Genomic DNA, 17,512 nt, shown 5'->3' with positions numbered 1-17,512 from the left:
ATTCACTGGAATAGAGGCAGGACTGTCCTTTGTGCACATCAATATTTGGCTGTGTGTATTTAAAAGCCTTTCCAACTCACTGGATTCAGTTCAGAGGGAGCACTATGGAGAGAAGGGTCAACTTCCTCATCCTCCTGGGACTGCTCCTGGGACTGGTCTCCACATTGCCCAAAAAGGTACAATATATTAATACTAAATCTGATCCACAAGCGATTCTTAATTCAGTATAACTGGGGCCAAAAGCTTTCAATTACAGATATGTGCACATAATTAGGCTTTATATAAACTTCCTACTTTAAAATTTAGCTTGAACTTGAACAATTTTGAACCCGTATGGCATTATTAAATAATTTATTTGAAGCTAAGTGATCTTGAAAGCAAGTAATTGCTGAAATAGTAATCTATAGAGGTGCATTCGCACTTCCACGTTCTACAGAAGGGCTATTATTTCTGAGCTTATTTCGGACTAAAGCAGGACTACAACAGAATAAACCAAATCTTTATCAGGCCTAAACTGAGCTCAAATCAGAAATAAACCAAGACAAGTGTGAAAATATGTCAAATAAGTAAATAATTCATCCTAACCATTGAAAAGGTTAATATTAGAAACGTATTTTTAACCCATTGATATACAGAGGCAGATGTTACCTTCATATTATTGAGAATCTGTAGTGGCTCTAAAAGGAACAAAGGTCATTATTTGTCATTGTTTGTTTTTTGATTAGGCCTATGTTAAACATCTCTTTGCTGACTGTTAGAGAAAGCAGTTTTAAGTTTTTTATAGTTTTGTAACTGCTATTCAGCAATTGACGGGTGTGTCTGCAGTTATTTAGTTTTATTCCTTTCTGCCCCTAAAATGAGTGCGCTGCTCTTCAGTGAGCTGTTATTCAACTCCACAAAATAAACACATTATGTTGTGAAATGTATGTTTGCTCAGGGCGATTGGGACATCTACAGTTTTCACATCAACTCCACAGTGACCAGCCGCTATGCCACCACCGTCATCAAGAGCCGCGTGGCCAACCGCATGGAAGAGTCTAAAGAGATTGAATTTCACGTTCGGATTCCCAAGAACGCCTTCATCAGTAAATTCAGAATGTGCGTAAATTAGTGCATCAGAATTGGAAAGAAATCGCAATGTCTTCTACAAAAAGCGGAATATACTTTTTGGATACAAAAGAAGAAATATTATACCATTATAGACCTCTACAAGCCATAGTTTTTCAGGTCATATTTCAGTCTATTGCTTAAGTTTACAATAAGCATTCCTACTTTTCAAATATAGCCTAAATCACAAATATAAGCACAAAACTATCTAGAAAAACTACATATCCACAAGCCCAACAATTAACAGCGACAGTTTGGCCCTAAGAAAGCTCAATCACACTTTTTCCTGCTTTTGACACAGAGATATTGATGACTATGCTATAAAACTCTATACCAACTAACGTCAAAAATTGTGTTAAATTATCATTATTGTGAGAAGAAATCCCAAAGTACTTCATCATCATTCATGCTGTTTAAGACAGCGGTGGAAAGAGTGCTGAAAATCAGTACTCAGGTAAAATATGTTACATGTTTTATTTTTCTCAATTACAAACACGTTTAAAAATCTACACATAAATGTATAATTATCTTAAAAAAACTGAGCATTTTGAATTAGTTACTTTTCACTCATATTAATAAAGTATTCTTCCATATATATATATATATATATATATATATATATATATATATATATGATATAAACAAGCAGGACAACATGTTAGCCTACATATTTTAAATACGCTGACATTTTCCCCCCTAAAGTTAAGTACACTTCAAAGACAACAACTAGCGTATTTTTAATGTCTACAATTGCAATCATTGAATTTTCCTGCCAGCAATCCCCAAACTTTGAAATATTGACTGCGTAGGTTTATGGACGGTGAAGTGTATGACGGCGTGGTGAAGGCAAAAGAACAAGCAGAGCATCAATACACAGCGGCTGTCTCTCGGGGCCAGAGTGCAGGAATTGTCAGGTACAAACAAGAAATAATCAATAATTTGGAGATTTTTTTTGTTGCACTTCTAAAACATACTAGCATGGTAATAGGAAGAAAATAGCATAGTAAGTGGGATAAAGAGGGATAATGCATTCACCCATAATTATTACACAGAAAACTATTTTCCTTTTCAGTGTTTCATTGACAGTGTTGGGGAGTAACAGATTACATGTACCGGAGTTACATAATCAGAGTACAAATTATGAGTAACTGTATTCAGTTACAGTTACTGTTTCCATGAGTGGTAATTGGATTACAGTTACTTTGTTGAAATAAATGGATTACACGGCGGTATTTTCCTGTTTTCACATTTCGGGCTATATCTGTTTTTTTTTGTTTGTTTGATGGTTTGTTTGTTTTTTTCCGGTAATTCCACTCATTTCCGGACACTAAACCAGGTCCAAACCAGATCTAAACCAAGACTAAAGCAGAACTAAAAACAGGTCTAAACCAGGATTAAACCAAGTCTAAACCAGGTCCAAACCAGGTCTAAACCAAGACTAAAGCAGAACTAAAAACAGGTCTAAACCAGGATTAAACCAAGTCTAAACCAGGTCCAAACCAGGTCTAAACCAAGACTAAACCAGGACTAAACCAAGACTAAACCAAGACTAAACCAGGACTAAACCAGGTCTAAACCAAGACTAAACCAAGACTAAACCAGGACTAAACCAGGTCTAAACCAAGACTAAACCAGGACTAAACCAGGTCTAAGCAGATCTAAAACAGGATTTAACAGGACTAAATCATGCTGCGTGTACGGGTCTCCTCGTCTTCTATCAATAATATTTTTAGTACGGTTAAGTAAAGTCTTATGTTACGATATCTTAGATTTTGCTTCTCTACAGCAAATCAAGTAATCCAAAGTATTCAGATTACGTTACTCACTTTAAGTAATTTAATGGATTACGTTACAAACTACATTTTGGTGTATGTAATCTGTAATCTGTAGGGGAGTACATTTTAAAAGTAACCTTCCCAACACTGTTCATTGATGCCTCATGAGTTGTGAGTTTTACACATATGATCATATATTTTATCCTTTTTATGTTGGTAGCTTTGTGAGTTATGAAAGATGAAAACTATTACTAATTTTCTATTATCTTAAAATTCCCAAGTCCGAACCTCCAAGCTCTACTGCCTTCAATGTTCCCTTTTATTTTATTTTATAATTATAATTTTTTTTTTTTTTTACACTTTGAGATGAGACTATGAGTCACCCTTTTCAACTTCCATCCTGGTATTGTTCACTAGAAGAACATATTTACAGTTTTTTACGATCGCTGAGTGGCTAGCACTCAAAAAGAGTAATAACCATAAATCCTTTTAGTTACCAAGCTCTTCACATACTATTACTGTACAAAAACACATCAGCGTCATTTTATGCTCATTGTTTACCTAAGTTCTGTGGGGAGAACGCTGGAGGAGTTTAAGACTTCTGTTACCGTGGCTGCTCACAAAAAAGTCACATTTGAACTCACCTACGAGGAGCTACTCAAACGCAGACTTGGCAAATACGAGCTGCAAATCTTTGCTCGGCCCATGCAGCCTGTCAAAGATTTCAAGGTAGGTTTAGACAAAAAAAGATAAAAAGTAAAAAAAATGCAAACTTGAGTGTACAATGTTTTGTATGTCATTTTCAGGTTGATGTGCACATACACGAAGATGCTGGACTCCAGTTTATAGAGGTTAAAGGTGGCCTGAGCACCAAAGAACTGGCAAATGCAATTGCTGAAACAGTAACAGACCAACAGGTGAAGTTTGTTCCTTTAACTTTGATACTTTGGTACTCTCTTTGAAACAGAGAAAACAGAAACACCATACCCTGCAAAGAACCCCTTTCATTTAGTTGATTATCTGTAAATGTATTAATATTTTATTCTGATATGTAGGCCTGGGTCAATTTCTATCCAACTGTGGATCAGCAGAAGGTTTGTGACAGTTGTTCAGAGGATGGCTTGAATGGAGATCTCATCATTTTTTATGATGTTAAAAGAGAGGTCCCATTTGGAGATATCCAAGTAAGAATTATATGTGTGTGTGTGTGTATATATATATATATATATATATATATACTTTCTACTTTCTTTCTTTTTTTTTCATGCAAATCTCATCCAGACTCGAGATGGGTACTTTGTGCATCACTTTGCTCCCTCCAGTCTGCCTCGTATACCAAAAAATGTTGTCTTTGTTATTGACCAAAGTGGCTCAATGCACGGACGGAAAATGCATCAAGTGAGTTTATATTTAGTTTATTATGAGGTAATATTATCTGTGACAATTTGTGCAAAAGGAAATTGTTTCTCTGACATATTAAACTTTGATTTTATAAGTCTAATCAAATTGAACAATCCACATAAGTTTTGGCCCTTGTTAAGATTATGGGTGCTATAGATAACAGTTATGTTTAGGAATTACGGCTTCATATAGTTTAGTTGCTGAGCAGAAAACAAATGCTACTGTAACCATTTCTGACATTGGTCTCTGCAGAATTTGTTAAATCTGCATATACAACAAAATTACATGATTTATTAACTTGATTTATTCCAGACACGCATTGCCCTAATTCACATCTTAAGTGATTTGTCCGAAGATGACTTCTTCGGGCTCATCACTTTTGACAGTGAAATTTTTCACTGGAAACGAGAACTTGTTCAAGCCACCTCTGCAAACATTGAACAGGCCAAGAGGTTTGCAGAGCACATTGAAGATCGAGGGTGTAAGTGTACACAGTTAATATAATAGTCCGCAATTCAAAGATCTAAATTATTAATCTTTGGTTAACAGCCACAGACATAAACAGGGCTGTGCTGGAGGGTACTCGCATGCTGAATGTACACCCCAGGGAAGACTCAGCCTCGATCCTCATACTTCTGACTGATGGGGACCCCACCTCAGGTTTCTAAGCAACACTTTTACATGACCCGATTTAAGACAAATTAATGTATACATATGTATATTTTGTTACAGGAGAGACCAATCCCGAGAAGATCCGAGCTAATGTTAAAAAGGCCATCGCAGGTAAATTCCCGCTGTACTGCCTTGGATTTGGATTTGACGTTAACTTTGAGATCCTGGAAAAGATGTCCCTGGATAATAATGGTTTAGCTCGTCGCATATATGAAGACTCTGATGCTAATCTGCAACTTCAGGTATCTAGCATTAGGGTCACAGAGGACATTAGAGTACCATTTATAATGCATGGACTACAACACCAAGAATATCACACCAACAGGATCATGATATAGACCCTTACTGGTATTTTTACAAATGATGAAAAAAAGTTTCATGTCAGATGCCCCGTTGCACTCAGTAACGTAGTAAAGTAGTGTGACAGAAGTTAATTAAATTGTTTTGTAAATACAAATATGTTGTTGCCAAATACAATTTTTGCTCACCCTGACTGGACTTACACTGTAGACAATGTTCACAGGGCTTCTATGAAGAGGTGGCCACTCCACTGTTGACAGATGTGACCATGATCTACACTGGAGGCTCTAATCTAACCCAGACTAACTTCAGCCAATATTATAATGGCTCAGAGATTGTTGTGGCAGGTGTGATCACAGACAACAACATTGAAAGCTTTACTCCTGAAGTTGTGGCCCTTTCTGTAAGCATGCCCTCGGCTTCTGTACAAACACTGGTCTCTTTACATTCTAAAGTGGTATGCTTTAATCTCACCAGAGAAATACAAGAGTGACTTTTTCAAGACCAAATACAACAACAGAGTCCATTGTGATGGCACCGGTCGACCGCATCCAGAGAGTGTGGGCCTATCTCACAGTCAAACAACTCATGGAGAAAGAGTGGGTGACTGATTCGACTATTTGTACAGTATTAATCATTACTTCATAAATATTTAGACTTTGGATTTTAAGATGGCATTTCTGGCAAGAGCGTTGAGTATTATGATTAAGATTTTAAGAGCGATTTCTGACTTAAATTGATTCATAAAAAATATATGTCAGCATTTCTGACTCTGTAATTTCAGTTTAGTAAAATTACTTTTTACTATGGGACAGTTTGAATTGAATCTAACTTGCAGGTTGCAGCTGTCTGGACCAGAGAAGAACAAAGTGAAGAAAGAGGCCATGGATTTATCTCTAAAGTACAGCTTTGTGACTTCTCTCACATCAATGGTGGTCACTAAACCTCCAGGAGAAGACTCAGCTGTCCTCCACAAGCCTAAGGAAGGAGAAGCACCTGCTATGCCACTGATACCTACATTGAACCGTGCAAGGGGTGGTGCAGTTGGTACTTCATTGAGTGTGCAACATCATGGTAAATGGTCACGTTTACATAGCGGCTTTTCTACCTTCAAGGCACTCAAATAATTTAACAACAGCAGCTTGTGTTTGGTCAGTATATCATCTAAAGAGGACATTTGGTTCTAATTTATTAGAAACTTGAAAACAAAAATGTAATTGCTTCAGAAGTATACTGTAATTACATCCCTAAATCAACTCAAAAAATACTGGGAATGCTTCTTGCTGTTTTAAATTATTTTTTTTTTTCCCTTGCCAAATACTTGCAGGGCATGTTCTCCACAGACTTGCAAGTCCAGCAGGAGGTGCTTTTCATCCAGTTTCAAGATTCTCCCCCCCTCCTCTTGCTCCTCGTATTGGTTTCTTTTCCCCCCCTGCCCCCCCTGGCTTGCCTCGCTTTTCTGACATCCCTGGCCCCCCTGGTCCTCCTCCCTTGCCTGGCCTTCATGGCATAGCTGGCCCCCCTGCGGATCCTGATCATCTTGGTTTTCCACTTGGTTAGTTTTCTGGGGATACACCACACTGCAATGGTACTACTAATGCCTTGTAACTTCATATTGGCATAGTGCAAATTCAGGTGGTGAGACACATTATTTCTAAGCCTTTTTGAATTCATTAAATAATGTAATTAAATTCTGGTATTTTATAGTTCTAAACAAGAGACGCCATTTCTCCTCTAGTCAAGTTCAAGGTATGAACGTGGTAAATGTGTTTAAAATCATTTTAGCCAGTCAAAGTTTATATACTTGGAGAATAATATGGTCAGATTTGTATAAAAATGATACACCACATGTTTTTATTGATTATATATTACATAGATTTACAAAGGTAAACTGTACATTTCAAACCTAAACCTAATGAGTTGTACTTTATTTGCAGAGTCACAAATTAAATCATGTATTTTAGTTACAGACAGTAGAGAAGCTGACTATGTGGCCTTTGATATGGACTCCATTATGGTACATGCAACCATGATTCCTGACACTACTACAACTACAACTAAAGGTACATTTCTTTTTTACTGATTTCTCTATAGATTGCTGTCTCATCTATCTAATGGTCCATTTGCCACTATATAGTATTTACTTTGTAAACCTTGCATTTAAAAGTTCATAAATAAAGATGGAATGTTTTCAGATCAAATTACATAATATAACAAAGTGCAACAGCCATAAAACAACCAATTAAAACAGAATAAAAATACGTAAGACTTTGTCTGTAGAAATAATTTGACACAACATTTTGAGAATCACAGCACTGATCCTGTCTGTCCAGCTCCTTCAACTCAAAGGTTTTTACTGAGACCTGAGAGACTTACTCTGCCTCTCTGCTTTGATCTCCCGGCCTCTGTCAACGTGACGTTACTGCGCCACCCCGGTAGAGGTCAGTCATGCTGCGTTTGTATCTTTCACATAATATCAGGACAGAGTCAACAGTATCAGACTTGTTGACTCTGTTAACAATTGATTGCATTACACAGTTAAAGGTGAAGGTTTTCTGGTGGACAGTGGTGAACCTGCTTGTTTCCATAGAGATATTATTGCATTTACCTGGAACAGTATCTCAGGAGAGACAGCAGGTGATGCCACTAGACTAAACTACAGGTCAAACACAGTTAGAGTGAAAATGCTTCACAATGTCTTACAAGGTGTTTTTTATCATTTAAAACCTGTGTGAACAAATGCAAGATAATGAAACCAGAAAACTTACATAGTACTTAAATAATATACATTGTTCAATATTACAAATTTTAGTCTTATTTTAGTATGAGTTTTAGCAGCTGCAGCCACCTGTGGTATAGCTTATTGCAATGTGTTTCTTTCCATTTAGGACTTGACATAAAAGGTATGATTGGCACAGAGACAAATGGAGGTTTTACACACATATCCCTCCATGCCCAACATGACACATCTATTGAGGTGGACACGGATGGTGTCAGTGTGAAGCAGGGGCTGACATTAGCGCGATACTCTGAACAGACTCAAATCACTGTTGGCAGGTAACACATACTATCACAAATAAAGATTAAAAAAATTGTTTTGATGAAATTGCCAATTAAATAATAACTATACAAAAGCATAATATGTCTTAAAAATAAAAAATACATATACAACATAATTTCTTTTTAATGTAAAACCTAAATTAAATAACAATATGCAACTTTCTGGATGAATGTTTTTAAATGTTTTGATAGTCTGACAGTGATCATAAATGACAAGGAGGTCATTGTGTTAGCTGGAGAAGTTCGTTTTGTGATTCTGATCCATGAGATTTCTGGGAGAAAGTTCCTGTGGCCTGTTCTGAGACAGATGCCCCTGGATGACAAAGCTGAAGGAGTTTTATGTGAGTTGGCCCTATATGCTTATTCAAATTGTATGTGATTTGTGTCATGTATCATTTACAATTTGATGATGTTGTTGCAGTTTATAATAACGGGGATTTTGAGGAAGAGGAAAGACCGGACATAGGGTCAACGTCTGTCAAAATTAAAGGCAACTTGATCCCTGTGAGAAGGTACAGTTTGTGCGAAGAATAGGATGTTTGTTCATTCATACCTTGAGTATTAATCATATACTCATATGCAAATAATATGAAAATCATGGAGATGTACCTGCAACTTAACCAACTGTAAGGTTTTTTTTGAGTAGCAAAACCATAACATACGCTACAGCAGATCATAAATGAATAGTGTTCTGTTCTCAAAATAAAGCAATACTCAGATACTAATTGATAGTATCCGATACCAGATACTGATACTGGTAGTGATACTGAAAAATTTTCTGGATCGGCTATCAGCTTCCAAATATTGGTTCAGCCGAGATCCTGAATGGACATATACATTTATGCAATAAGATTGGTCATATTCAGCCCAGAAACTTTCATAATGTTTGAACCTTTAGTTATAAAAAGCAGTTCTGTGGTTACTTGAAGCATAAATAACAGCTATATAACATTTAGATCTTTTAAAAAAATTTTATTAGTCATTTTCCATAGTAACTTTCTTAATACTGTGACAACACTACACTAGAAGAAGATATTGGAAAATAGATTATTATTAGATTTATTGGAAGATAGATTACAGATTACTAAAATTCACCCTAAAATTCTCTGTATGTTGCAGATCCATAGCTACTGATTACAGTTTCCCAGTGGCTCTAACAGCTGACTGTTGGTTCTTGGCTGCTCACTCAGCTCTCCAGAGACCAGCCAGTGACTTCTACAACTGACATTTAAACCAAACTGTCTATATTAAGTCTACACTTGCATAGGTGTGCTCTCTAATTAATCCCAACTTTTGAAATAAAGTCCCCTTTGACAATACCTTTACGTTTTTTTTTCATGCAGTTCAAACGTGTACTGTCATTTAAGCTTTATGTAAGAGAATAATTCATAGTTGACAGATAGTTGACAGACAGGTGAAATTTTAGGAATGTGCCTTACTGTGCTTTGTTTTTGTAGTTTTTGTTATACCATTTTGTTCAGTAGAATACTGTTTTGTGATTATTTTTACATTATTATTTAGTTGTTAAATATATTTTTCTGCAATGGTCAGGCAATGCATGGTAGGGTATTTAAAACTGCTGCTTACTATCTTCACTTTGAGTAGATTTTTTTTTTTTTTTTTCGTAGTCGGGGTGTTCTTTGTGTAGACTCAATGGTCCAACCAGTTAGACAGCAATCCATACTTCATTCACTACAAATTGTAAATGAACTAGACAAATACTGTACAAACCTTTAAACTTTAGTATGTATAATGTATATAACAAAGATATTTTGTTTTATACCATAATTAGATTAGAGCTTTTATTGTCAAGAAGCAAAAGAGCAGGAATATCTAAAATTAATAAAACTGATATATACCCACACATTCACACTCATAAATATTGATATTTATTACATTATCCAAACTTAAAATGGATTTTGATGTCTCGTTATGTCTCATCTCGTTCTCAGTGAGAACAGTAAGCAGGAACTGGACCCAAAGTGTAACTGTACTAAGCGTATAGCTTAAGCAGAGAAAAAAACTGGTAAACACTGTAGTTCAGGAATAACTTTTTTTTTTCTTGCAACAATCAAGTCTGACATTTATTGTTTATCAGTTACTGGTCAGTCTAAAACAAGCACTGAATTTTTTTTTTAAAGTACTCCAGGATCTAAACAGTGATCTAAATCAACAGTTTGTCCAAAAAAAATGTTTTAAAGCACTATCTTCACAGCTCAAAGAATGACAAAGGGTACATGATACAGGCCATAGAGAAAAATAAACAGTAGACAGACACAGAGAGGTGTGGCCTTTCCAGTAGGAACACTGTGACGTTGACTGTGGAGCAACTTTTATATGACTCACTGTGGGCATGGTTCACTTTATATGAGCTTTCCTGAGAAGTGTTACAGACAAAACCATAAGAAGAAGGAATTACTTTTGTTTTTAGATATAAAAAGGCCACACAACAATATACAGCCTGCTACTCTGAAGGTGGTACAGGTAAGATTGTATATCCAAAGTTTCTATAGTGGTGCTCCGGTGTCTTTTACATGGCCCAGTTAAGGTTGAATGATCATTTGACTCGGTTAGAAGCAAATTGTTGTTCACACTCTATTCATAGTAACAATGGGGCTTTAATATAGTCATAAATGAGGCAAATAAAATGATACATGTAGACCACATAATTACCCTAGTGGTACTCATGGTCTACTGCAGTTCCACTCTTGTCCTACTAGTCTATATATTTGTTGATACTTGTTCTGGTTCAGATTTAGATTAGCTAGATATGATTTAAACATATTTAGACCTGTTTTAGACCTGGTTGAATGCGTGTATTTGTCCAGTTTTGGGGAAACTTTATGAGATGGTAATTTATTGTATGTAGATTTTTGTTAAAGCTATAAAATGTCCTCTTATTTATTATTTTAGTAATGCAATGAATAAATATCTTGACATGTTAATGGTAATAGATATATGGTATCTATGGTCTATATTTTGCAATCATATATGTCTTATCTTGTTGATTTAACTGCTTGTTCTCTCTCCTAGGCAACAAACAACCCCATCTGAGTTGCACGTCGATTTCAATGCTGTTAATGAACAACTTTATGCTGTCAAGCGCATAAACCACAGGACCTGTTTATCAGGGCTCTCCAGTCTAAAATATGTGGAGAAAAATGCAGTGAACTTGAAGCTTCCTCTGAGCAGCAGTGGCTCTGTGCACAATGTTTACTTCTGGATGGATCGCTGGGATGATCTTACTGATTGCTCCCTTGTCACTCAGTAGTTTGGACATCATAAAAAATGACAGAAAAGTTACCTGCTCTCAGGTATACTATCAAGCATAATGTTTGCTATTAATAGACTGCGTTCACGTGACATCACGTCATTATAGATTTCCTGTAGTTCAACACCAAAATGAAGGACAGGTCAGAATTCCTTTGCATTAAGTGTGCGACTGCAGATTTGTTGACCTGGTTTATGGTTAATATCTCTGTAACTACTGTGGGCTTATAAAACAAAACCTGGCAGAAAGTTGATTGTTCATCGTTATAAAACAAATGTTTCTCATGAGTGCTTCCCTTAGTCAACTCTAGACTGGGATTGGTGTCAGTGGAAAGACCGTTAAATAAATATGGCACATTTTTTATATTATAAAAGATGTTTCAAAATGAGCTGATTCAAAATGAAAATGAAAATATACATACTGATACATTTATGACATTTAGTACATTTCTGTTGAAATGTCAAGACACAAATTTTAGGATGCCGCCTCCTGCACAATGCACCTGCATGAGAATCAGAAGATGTGTTATTGCCAATGAAGAAAAATCACAGACTAGGAACTTGCTTTGGTGTTATGGTACAACATAACACATCGACAACAGTCAACATTAACAATGATAAAATAGAAATAAGGGCATGCATTAAATTCGGGTAAATACAATTTTGTTAAACGGTATTTGTGGATATATTTCAGGGTCTCAGGGATTGCACTATGATGGATGGGACAGGTATTGATTTAAATACAGTGGAAGTGACTAATCTGAAGGCACAAGTGAAGCTGTGCTGCAGACGAGACACATGTGCACTCTGTCTGCTGTTCCAAATTAAAGTCGATTTGAATAAACCTGGAGAAGACGAGGGCCACTCTGGTCTGGAAGATGACGATAGCATGGAGGAGGAAGACAATGAAGGTATTCAACAAAAATACAAATGTTTCTAGAGATTACATTGATCAGTGTTACATTTCCGTCAATATTTGCAATTCTATTATAACTGCAAATTTAATAATTAAGCTTTTAACTTTTCCCTTTCACATTAAGACAACAAAAGCTTTTAATATAACTAAACCATAATGCATAATACTGTAGATAAACTTGTATATTGGTGTGTTCTTTCAGCATATTCTATGTATTTTTTCCACCTTTGTTTTTAGCTAAAACGTGTTCTGTGACAGTCTGTTATAAGACACCACTGGGGATGTCCAAATGCAAAAAGGTGGAGTTTATCGTAAACCCAGCTAAGCCTTCTCATCAGAGCACTGCACAAGTATGTCAACAATAACATCGAAATATGCATGAGGTACCTGTGGGTCACACCAGAAGTGCACAAGCAGAAGGGGCATGGGGTGAAGTCCCAGAAATGTGCTCAAGTCAAAGCATCAATATATAAATAAGATATTATTAAATTTAAAATATACATTAAATTATTCAATTACAAACCTATTATGGATTTTTTTTTAAATTATGGGGCACTGACACCACCTTACAAAATGATCTTGTCATTTTGTTGATGCACTGATTAATCAAAATCCAGAAATGATCCTAACCTCAACCAGAAACATTTTCAGAATCAGAATAGATAGGTATAGTTCAATCCTTAATATTATAATGTGATTGATGTATTGTCCTGAACACGGAAATACATGGGGCAGATGATGACTGAGAGGGGTCTGTCCAAGTTTAGTGAGAGTATACATAATCCAGCAGACAAAACATTAAACAATGCAAAAATTCTGGTATGGTCCATAAAAAATATAAAAAAATAATAATATTTTGAATATAAACCCAATACAACTATAATCTAAAGTAAGAGCTTCTGTTAATCAAAAATATTACTCAATATAGTCTTAATGCGAAGTAACTAAACCCACCTGATTTAGTCACCCATTTAACCATTATGTCACTTTCACAGATTTCTATGACAGTTACAAACGCCATGATTTCCTATGAGAACCATCTTTTTATTGACTCACCAGATGCCAGAGTGGATGTTGTGAATGTGAATGTTCCATCACTTAAAGATGGTAATATTTTAATGATTGTAATTATTATCCTTAAAAATACATTCACTTGACACTTGTTTTTATTTCCCCTCAGTATGTAGCTCAAACATAAGCATTTATGTACAAGAATGTAATGGTAAGTAGCCTACTGTGCATGATCATGGTGCATTTCTTATTTTGTTTTTGATGCTTAAAAATGTAAACAATTTGAATATTTTTTCTTTTAGCACCCAAAATGACCTTTTTCACCAATAAATCAGTGAATCAAGTGGAGCTGAGTTTTATTGGCAATGACAGCAGTCTCACTGAAGTGTGCATTCAGAACGAGATCAACGGGACCTGCAAGGTGAGCTCTACACTCTGGTATTTACTTTCTATTTGTTGATATGCAGCTGTAATATGAATCTTAATTATTTGCTTCCCTAACTTAACAGACAGTGTTATTTAATATGGGTGGTGTCATATAAGTTCTGAGTGAAATTTACTGAGTTTAATTATGTCATAATTTATGGTTGTTTAATCAGTGATTCTATGACACATCTCACTGTTAACGGATAACTGAGAACAGACGCGCACCCTGCTGATTGTAATGAACTGATTACTGGAGCGATTATTATGAATCTAGTGCCAAAGTAAAACTGTAGCACTTTTATGTTTGAGTGACTAATTTCTTTATTTAAGCCTTTCATTTCAAGCTACTATGGTGTGGGATATACTTAGTGTGAACACTTTAAATAGCTGTAAAAGAGGGACAGTTGTGTATTGTGATGGGATGTGATTGGACAGACTTGGAAAATGTAAGCTAAGATTAGCGCTAGATAAGACTACCATGATTTTCAATTGTAGGTCCCACCCAGTGAAAGTGATTATATAGCAGTAGATCACACCATAAGTCAACAAGGGAAATGTATAATATTGTGTTTAGTATGCATGTTTTCATACAATTAGCACAATAGAAATGGCTCTAAAAAAGTGATACAAGGCACAGAGGCCTAATGGCTTTACAGGTCAACAAAAACAGGGACACACTTTTTTTTATGTATTATTTCCGTATTATCTAAATGTATATGAAGCGGAGGGCCACAGACAGATGGTCAATACAGTGGGTCTTTCAGAGTGGTGCATTTAATATAGCTATTAGAGAGCCACTGTACATTTAATAAGGTTTGGGACATTAATTTTAAGTCTGTGTCACAATACAATGTGATGTCATTGAGTTTATAGTGGTAGAATTATTTAAATTTGAATCAATTTGCAGTAAAAAAAAGTTCTGCCTATAATCGGTTGGGCCAATTCAGCTTAGAGGCTTAGAGGGCCAACAAAAATGGCTCAAAGGGCAGTTTGGATTTGGAAGCCCCGCCCTAGGTATGCATAAAATCAGTGTTTACCCGTTTTGTCAAATAGACCTGCGGCCAATAGGAAAATGCTTGTTCTAAATGAGGAAGGTGCCTGTATCCATGGGTTTCAGAGTGATGAGAATCTAGCAAAAACAAAATATTATAGGCCTATTTTTTTGAATGGTCAGCGGTTCTCTATATTTCACCTATACACATGTGACGTGACAACCATTTAAAGATCGCATTATCAATAACTTACTTATTATCAACAAAAATAAACAATCTGTAATGTTGTACTCCATTTAAATAAACGACGTAATGGTATAACGCCTTATATAGTGTTGCTTTATATTTGTAGCGCTGGGATAGGAAACCTATTCCACTGGAGTCCGTCACGCCATGCACGTGCTTTCAGGTAGGCTGCTTAGCAAACTATATATTTCACAGCTCATGCATACTGTAGCCTACATAAGACAACAGTAACTCCTTGTTAAAATATGTTTAAGGCGTGGAAAGGAGATGGACAAACCATGCGCTCCAGAAGCTGCCCTTTCAAATACAACAGTAAGTATTATTTATTTTACGTGTATCCCAGCCCTTTATGAACGTAGGCCTATTTTTAATTGTCATCTAACCTGCTTTCCTGAACCTTTTAGCAACTTTGAGTAAACATATCTGGAAGAACGTTTCACTATCTGTGCAAAAAGGCTTTTACAACTCTAACCTGAGCCTCTTGTGGAATGTGTCCGCCCCCTGTCGGCTTGAAGGAAAATTGTGGCTCTGTGAGATTACTCCAGGCTCCACTTCGTGCAAAGAAATGAAGGGATTTAGAAAACCAGTGGGGAATGACTTTTGGACACAAAATAGCGAGGGTTTCTGGGTAAGAATACATTTCTCCAACTGTGTAATTAAAATGATGTGTGCTGCCTATATGAAATCCACTGACAATTTCATTGAATTATGTTCACATTCAACCCTTTGTGCAGCATTTTGTAAGAACAGTACACACTAAACTGTATATTTGCTGCTGCTCTGTCTGAAATCTCATGTCACACTTTCAGGAGAAAACAGGCATCTTTGATGAAATAAATCTCAAAAATGAACTTTGTGTGATGGTAAGAAAAAGTTATTTACATATTTGACAATTACTTACAGCTTTTATTTATATGATATTTTATGCTTTTCTGAAGTTAAAAATCAAGGGAATGCAGAGTGAGATGGGGCCTTTCTGCTGCAGTAAGTGCCTTTCCTTTTAGAAAAAAAAAAAAAAAAAAAAAAAAAAAAGAAGAAAAGAAAACTGTGCTACTAATTTTGTTGTGTGGTAGTCTCAGTCTCAGTTGACAGGTGGCGCTGGAGTCTCTTTGCTGTTGCTTTGATGCTGCTTTTCTCCCTAACTCTCCTGGTCACCTTTTGCCTACGGAACTTTGTCAAAAGTAAGTTTAAGTAACTTTTTCCATTAATCTTGAACTACTCCAGTTATTATGCTTTTAATGAGCCCTTCTGTTTGTCACTCTTCTCCAGAATCAGTAATATGGAGCTGGCGTCATGGAGGACTTGTCAAAAGTAAGTTTCTTGTCATGATCTCATTCATCCTAGTCGTATTTTTTGTATGTGCATAGCTGATGCAGATATATATTTTTTGCACTAGTTCACAAGGCCCATGTGCTGGTGCTGAGTCCCCCGGACAGTAGTGGGGAGGTGTCCTCTGCAGTTTGCAACCTGGGGTCCCTCCTCTGCTCCAATGGCTTCAGTGTGACCGTGGATCAGTGGAGCCGGAGAGGCCAGCTCAGCTCGGGACCCCTGCCCTGGGCCCACTGTCAGTTGCTCAGTATGGACCGCACCTGTGAGCGCGTACTGCTGGTGCTCACTCCCAGAGCTGTGGACAGGGCACAGAATTGGAGCTGTCAGGATAGTCCCATCAGTGACCACCAGGAGGAGTCTCCGTACTCTGATGTCTTCAGAGCTTCACTGTTGGCCATTGAGGCCTACAAAAACCAGGGCAGAGCCAGGGAGCGCTTTGTCCTGGTCACATTTGACTCTCAGTGGACAGAGGCAAAAATCTTCAACAATAAACTACCCGAGATCCTCCAGGGTCTTCCTCTTTTCCACTTCCCATCCCAGACTAAAGAACTGCTGGCAGACTTGTGTGTGGTTAGAGCACAGAAACAGGCAAAAAGAAGTTGGACTTGGGCTTTCCCCGGGGACAGATATAAGGGCTGTGCATCACTGCACTCAAAAACATGTGAAACTGAGGCAAGACTTCTGCATCATTTATAAATTTACTATTATTTTTGTGAAATGAAGAAAAAAAAAAGATCTCATTGCCATAAATGATCAAGAGGCACTCACCCCGCCAATTTTATGTACATATCTGTGCAACCTGGGCATCATCATAATTACAGTATTACAGCATATTATTTATTATTGTTTGTGCTTATACTATAAATAATATTGCAAATTGTTGTACACTAATGGTCTTCCTTATTTGAGTATCAAAAATAGACACTCACCAAATATATCCCCTCACTACTATTTCTTTTTCTATAAATAACATGTTATATTGAGCCTGGTGTGTTCTTAGTGGTTAT

At 36.5% G+C, this 17,512-nt stretch overlaps 2 protein-coding genes across 2 annotated transcripts; both read left to right on the top strand.

Moving 5' to 3' along the window:
- Positions 1–76: 76 nt before the first annotated feature.
- LOC110168635 (inter-alpha-trypsin inhibitor heavy chain H3-like) lies at positions 77–9,634 on the top strand. The gene is made up of 21 exons (XM_020934100.2): positions 77–176; positions 938–1,098; positions 1,917–2,021; positions 3,449–3,611; positions 3,689–3,799; positions 3,938–4,066; positions 4,164–4,280; positions 4,596–4,764; positions 4,833–4,943; positions 5,016–5,197; positions 5,479–5,658; positions 5,733–5,854; positions 6,094–6,329; positions 6,583–6,810; positions 6,963–7,004; positions 7,220–7,318; positions 7,589–7,696; positions 8,144–8,312; positions 8,508–8,656; positions 8,737–8,827; positions 9,435–9,634. The coding sequence occupies exons 1-21, from the start codon at positions 105–107 to the stop codon at positions 9,538–9,540; spliced, it is 2,850 nt and encodes a 949-aa protein (XP_020789759.1). The 5' UTR covers positions 77–104; the 3' UTR covers positions 9,541–9,634.
- A 1,028-nt stretch (positions 9,635–10,662) lies between these two features.
- Positions 10,663–17,390, top strand: il17rc (interleukin 17 receptor C). Its single transcript, XM_020934124.2, has 15 exons — positions 10,663–10,799; positions 11,349–11,629; positions 12,280–12,496; positions 12,739–12,851; positions 13,497–13,608; positions 13,682–13,723; positions 13,815–13,933; positions 15,283–15,339; positions 15,431–15,488; positions 15,581–15,804; positions 15,986–16,039; positions 16,115–16,160; positions 16,250–16,357; positions 16,446–16,487; positions 16,573–17,390. Exons 2-15 carry the CDS (start codon positions 11,525–11,527, stop codon positions 17,199–17,201), a joined length of 1,926 nt encoding a protein of 641 aa, XP_020789783.2. The 5' UTR covers positions 10,663–10,799; positions 11,349–11,524; the 3' UTR covers positions 17,202–17,390.
- Positions 17,391–17,512: the final 122 nt, after the last annotated feature.

This window comes from Boleophthalmus pectinirostris, unplaced genomic scaffold (genome assembly GCF_026225935.1).
Source record: "Boleophthalmus pectinirostris isolate CB_2022bp ecotype Guang Dong unplaced genomic scaffold, ASM2622593v1 HiC_scaffold_3, whole genome shotgun sequence".
Lineage (NCBI taxonomy): Eukaryota > Metazoa > Chordata > Actinopteri > Gobiiformes > Gobiidae > Boleophthalmus > Boleophthalmus pectinirostris.
The sequence above is the reverse complement of the archived record's forward strand: the minus strand, read 5'-3'. Positions and strand labels throughout refer to the sequence as shown.

Bases quoted from the DNA above. Each gene is read 5' to 3' on its own strand.
- LOC110168635 (XM_020934100.2), top strand. From the start codon at position 105: ATGGAGAGAAGGGTCAACTTCCTCATCCTCCTGGGACTGCTCCTGGGA. The intron at 4,067-4,163 runs GTAAGAATTATA...AATCTCATCCAG, and splicing joins TCCCATTTGGAGATATCCAA to ACTCGAGATGGGTACTTTGT. The intron at 7,319-7,588 runs GTACATTTCTTT...CTGTCTGTCCAG, and splicing joins TACTACAACTACAACTAAAG to CTCCTTCAACTCAAAGGTTT.
- il17rc (XM_020934124.2), top strand. From the start codon at position 11,525: ATGTTTACTTCTGGATGGATCGCTGGGATGATCTTACTGATTGCTCCC. The intron at 15,489-15,580 runs GTAAGTATTATT...TGAACCTTTTAG, and splicing joins CTGCCCTTTCAAATACAACA to CAACTTTGAGTAAACATATC. The intron at 16,488-16,572 runs GTAAGTTTCTTG...TTTTTGCACTAG, and splicing joins TCATGGAGGACTTGTCAAAA to TTCACAAGGCCCATGTGCTG.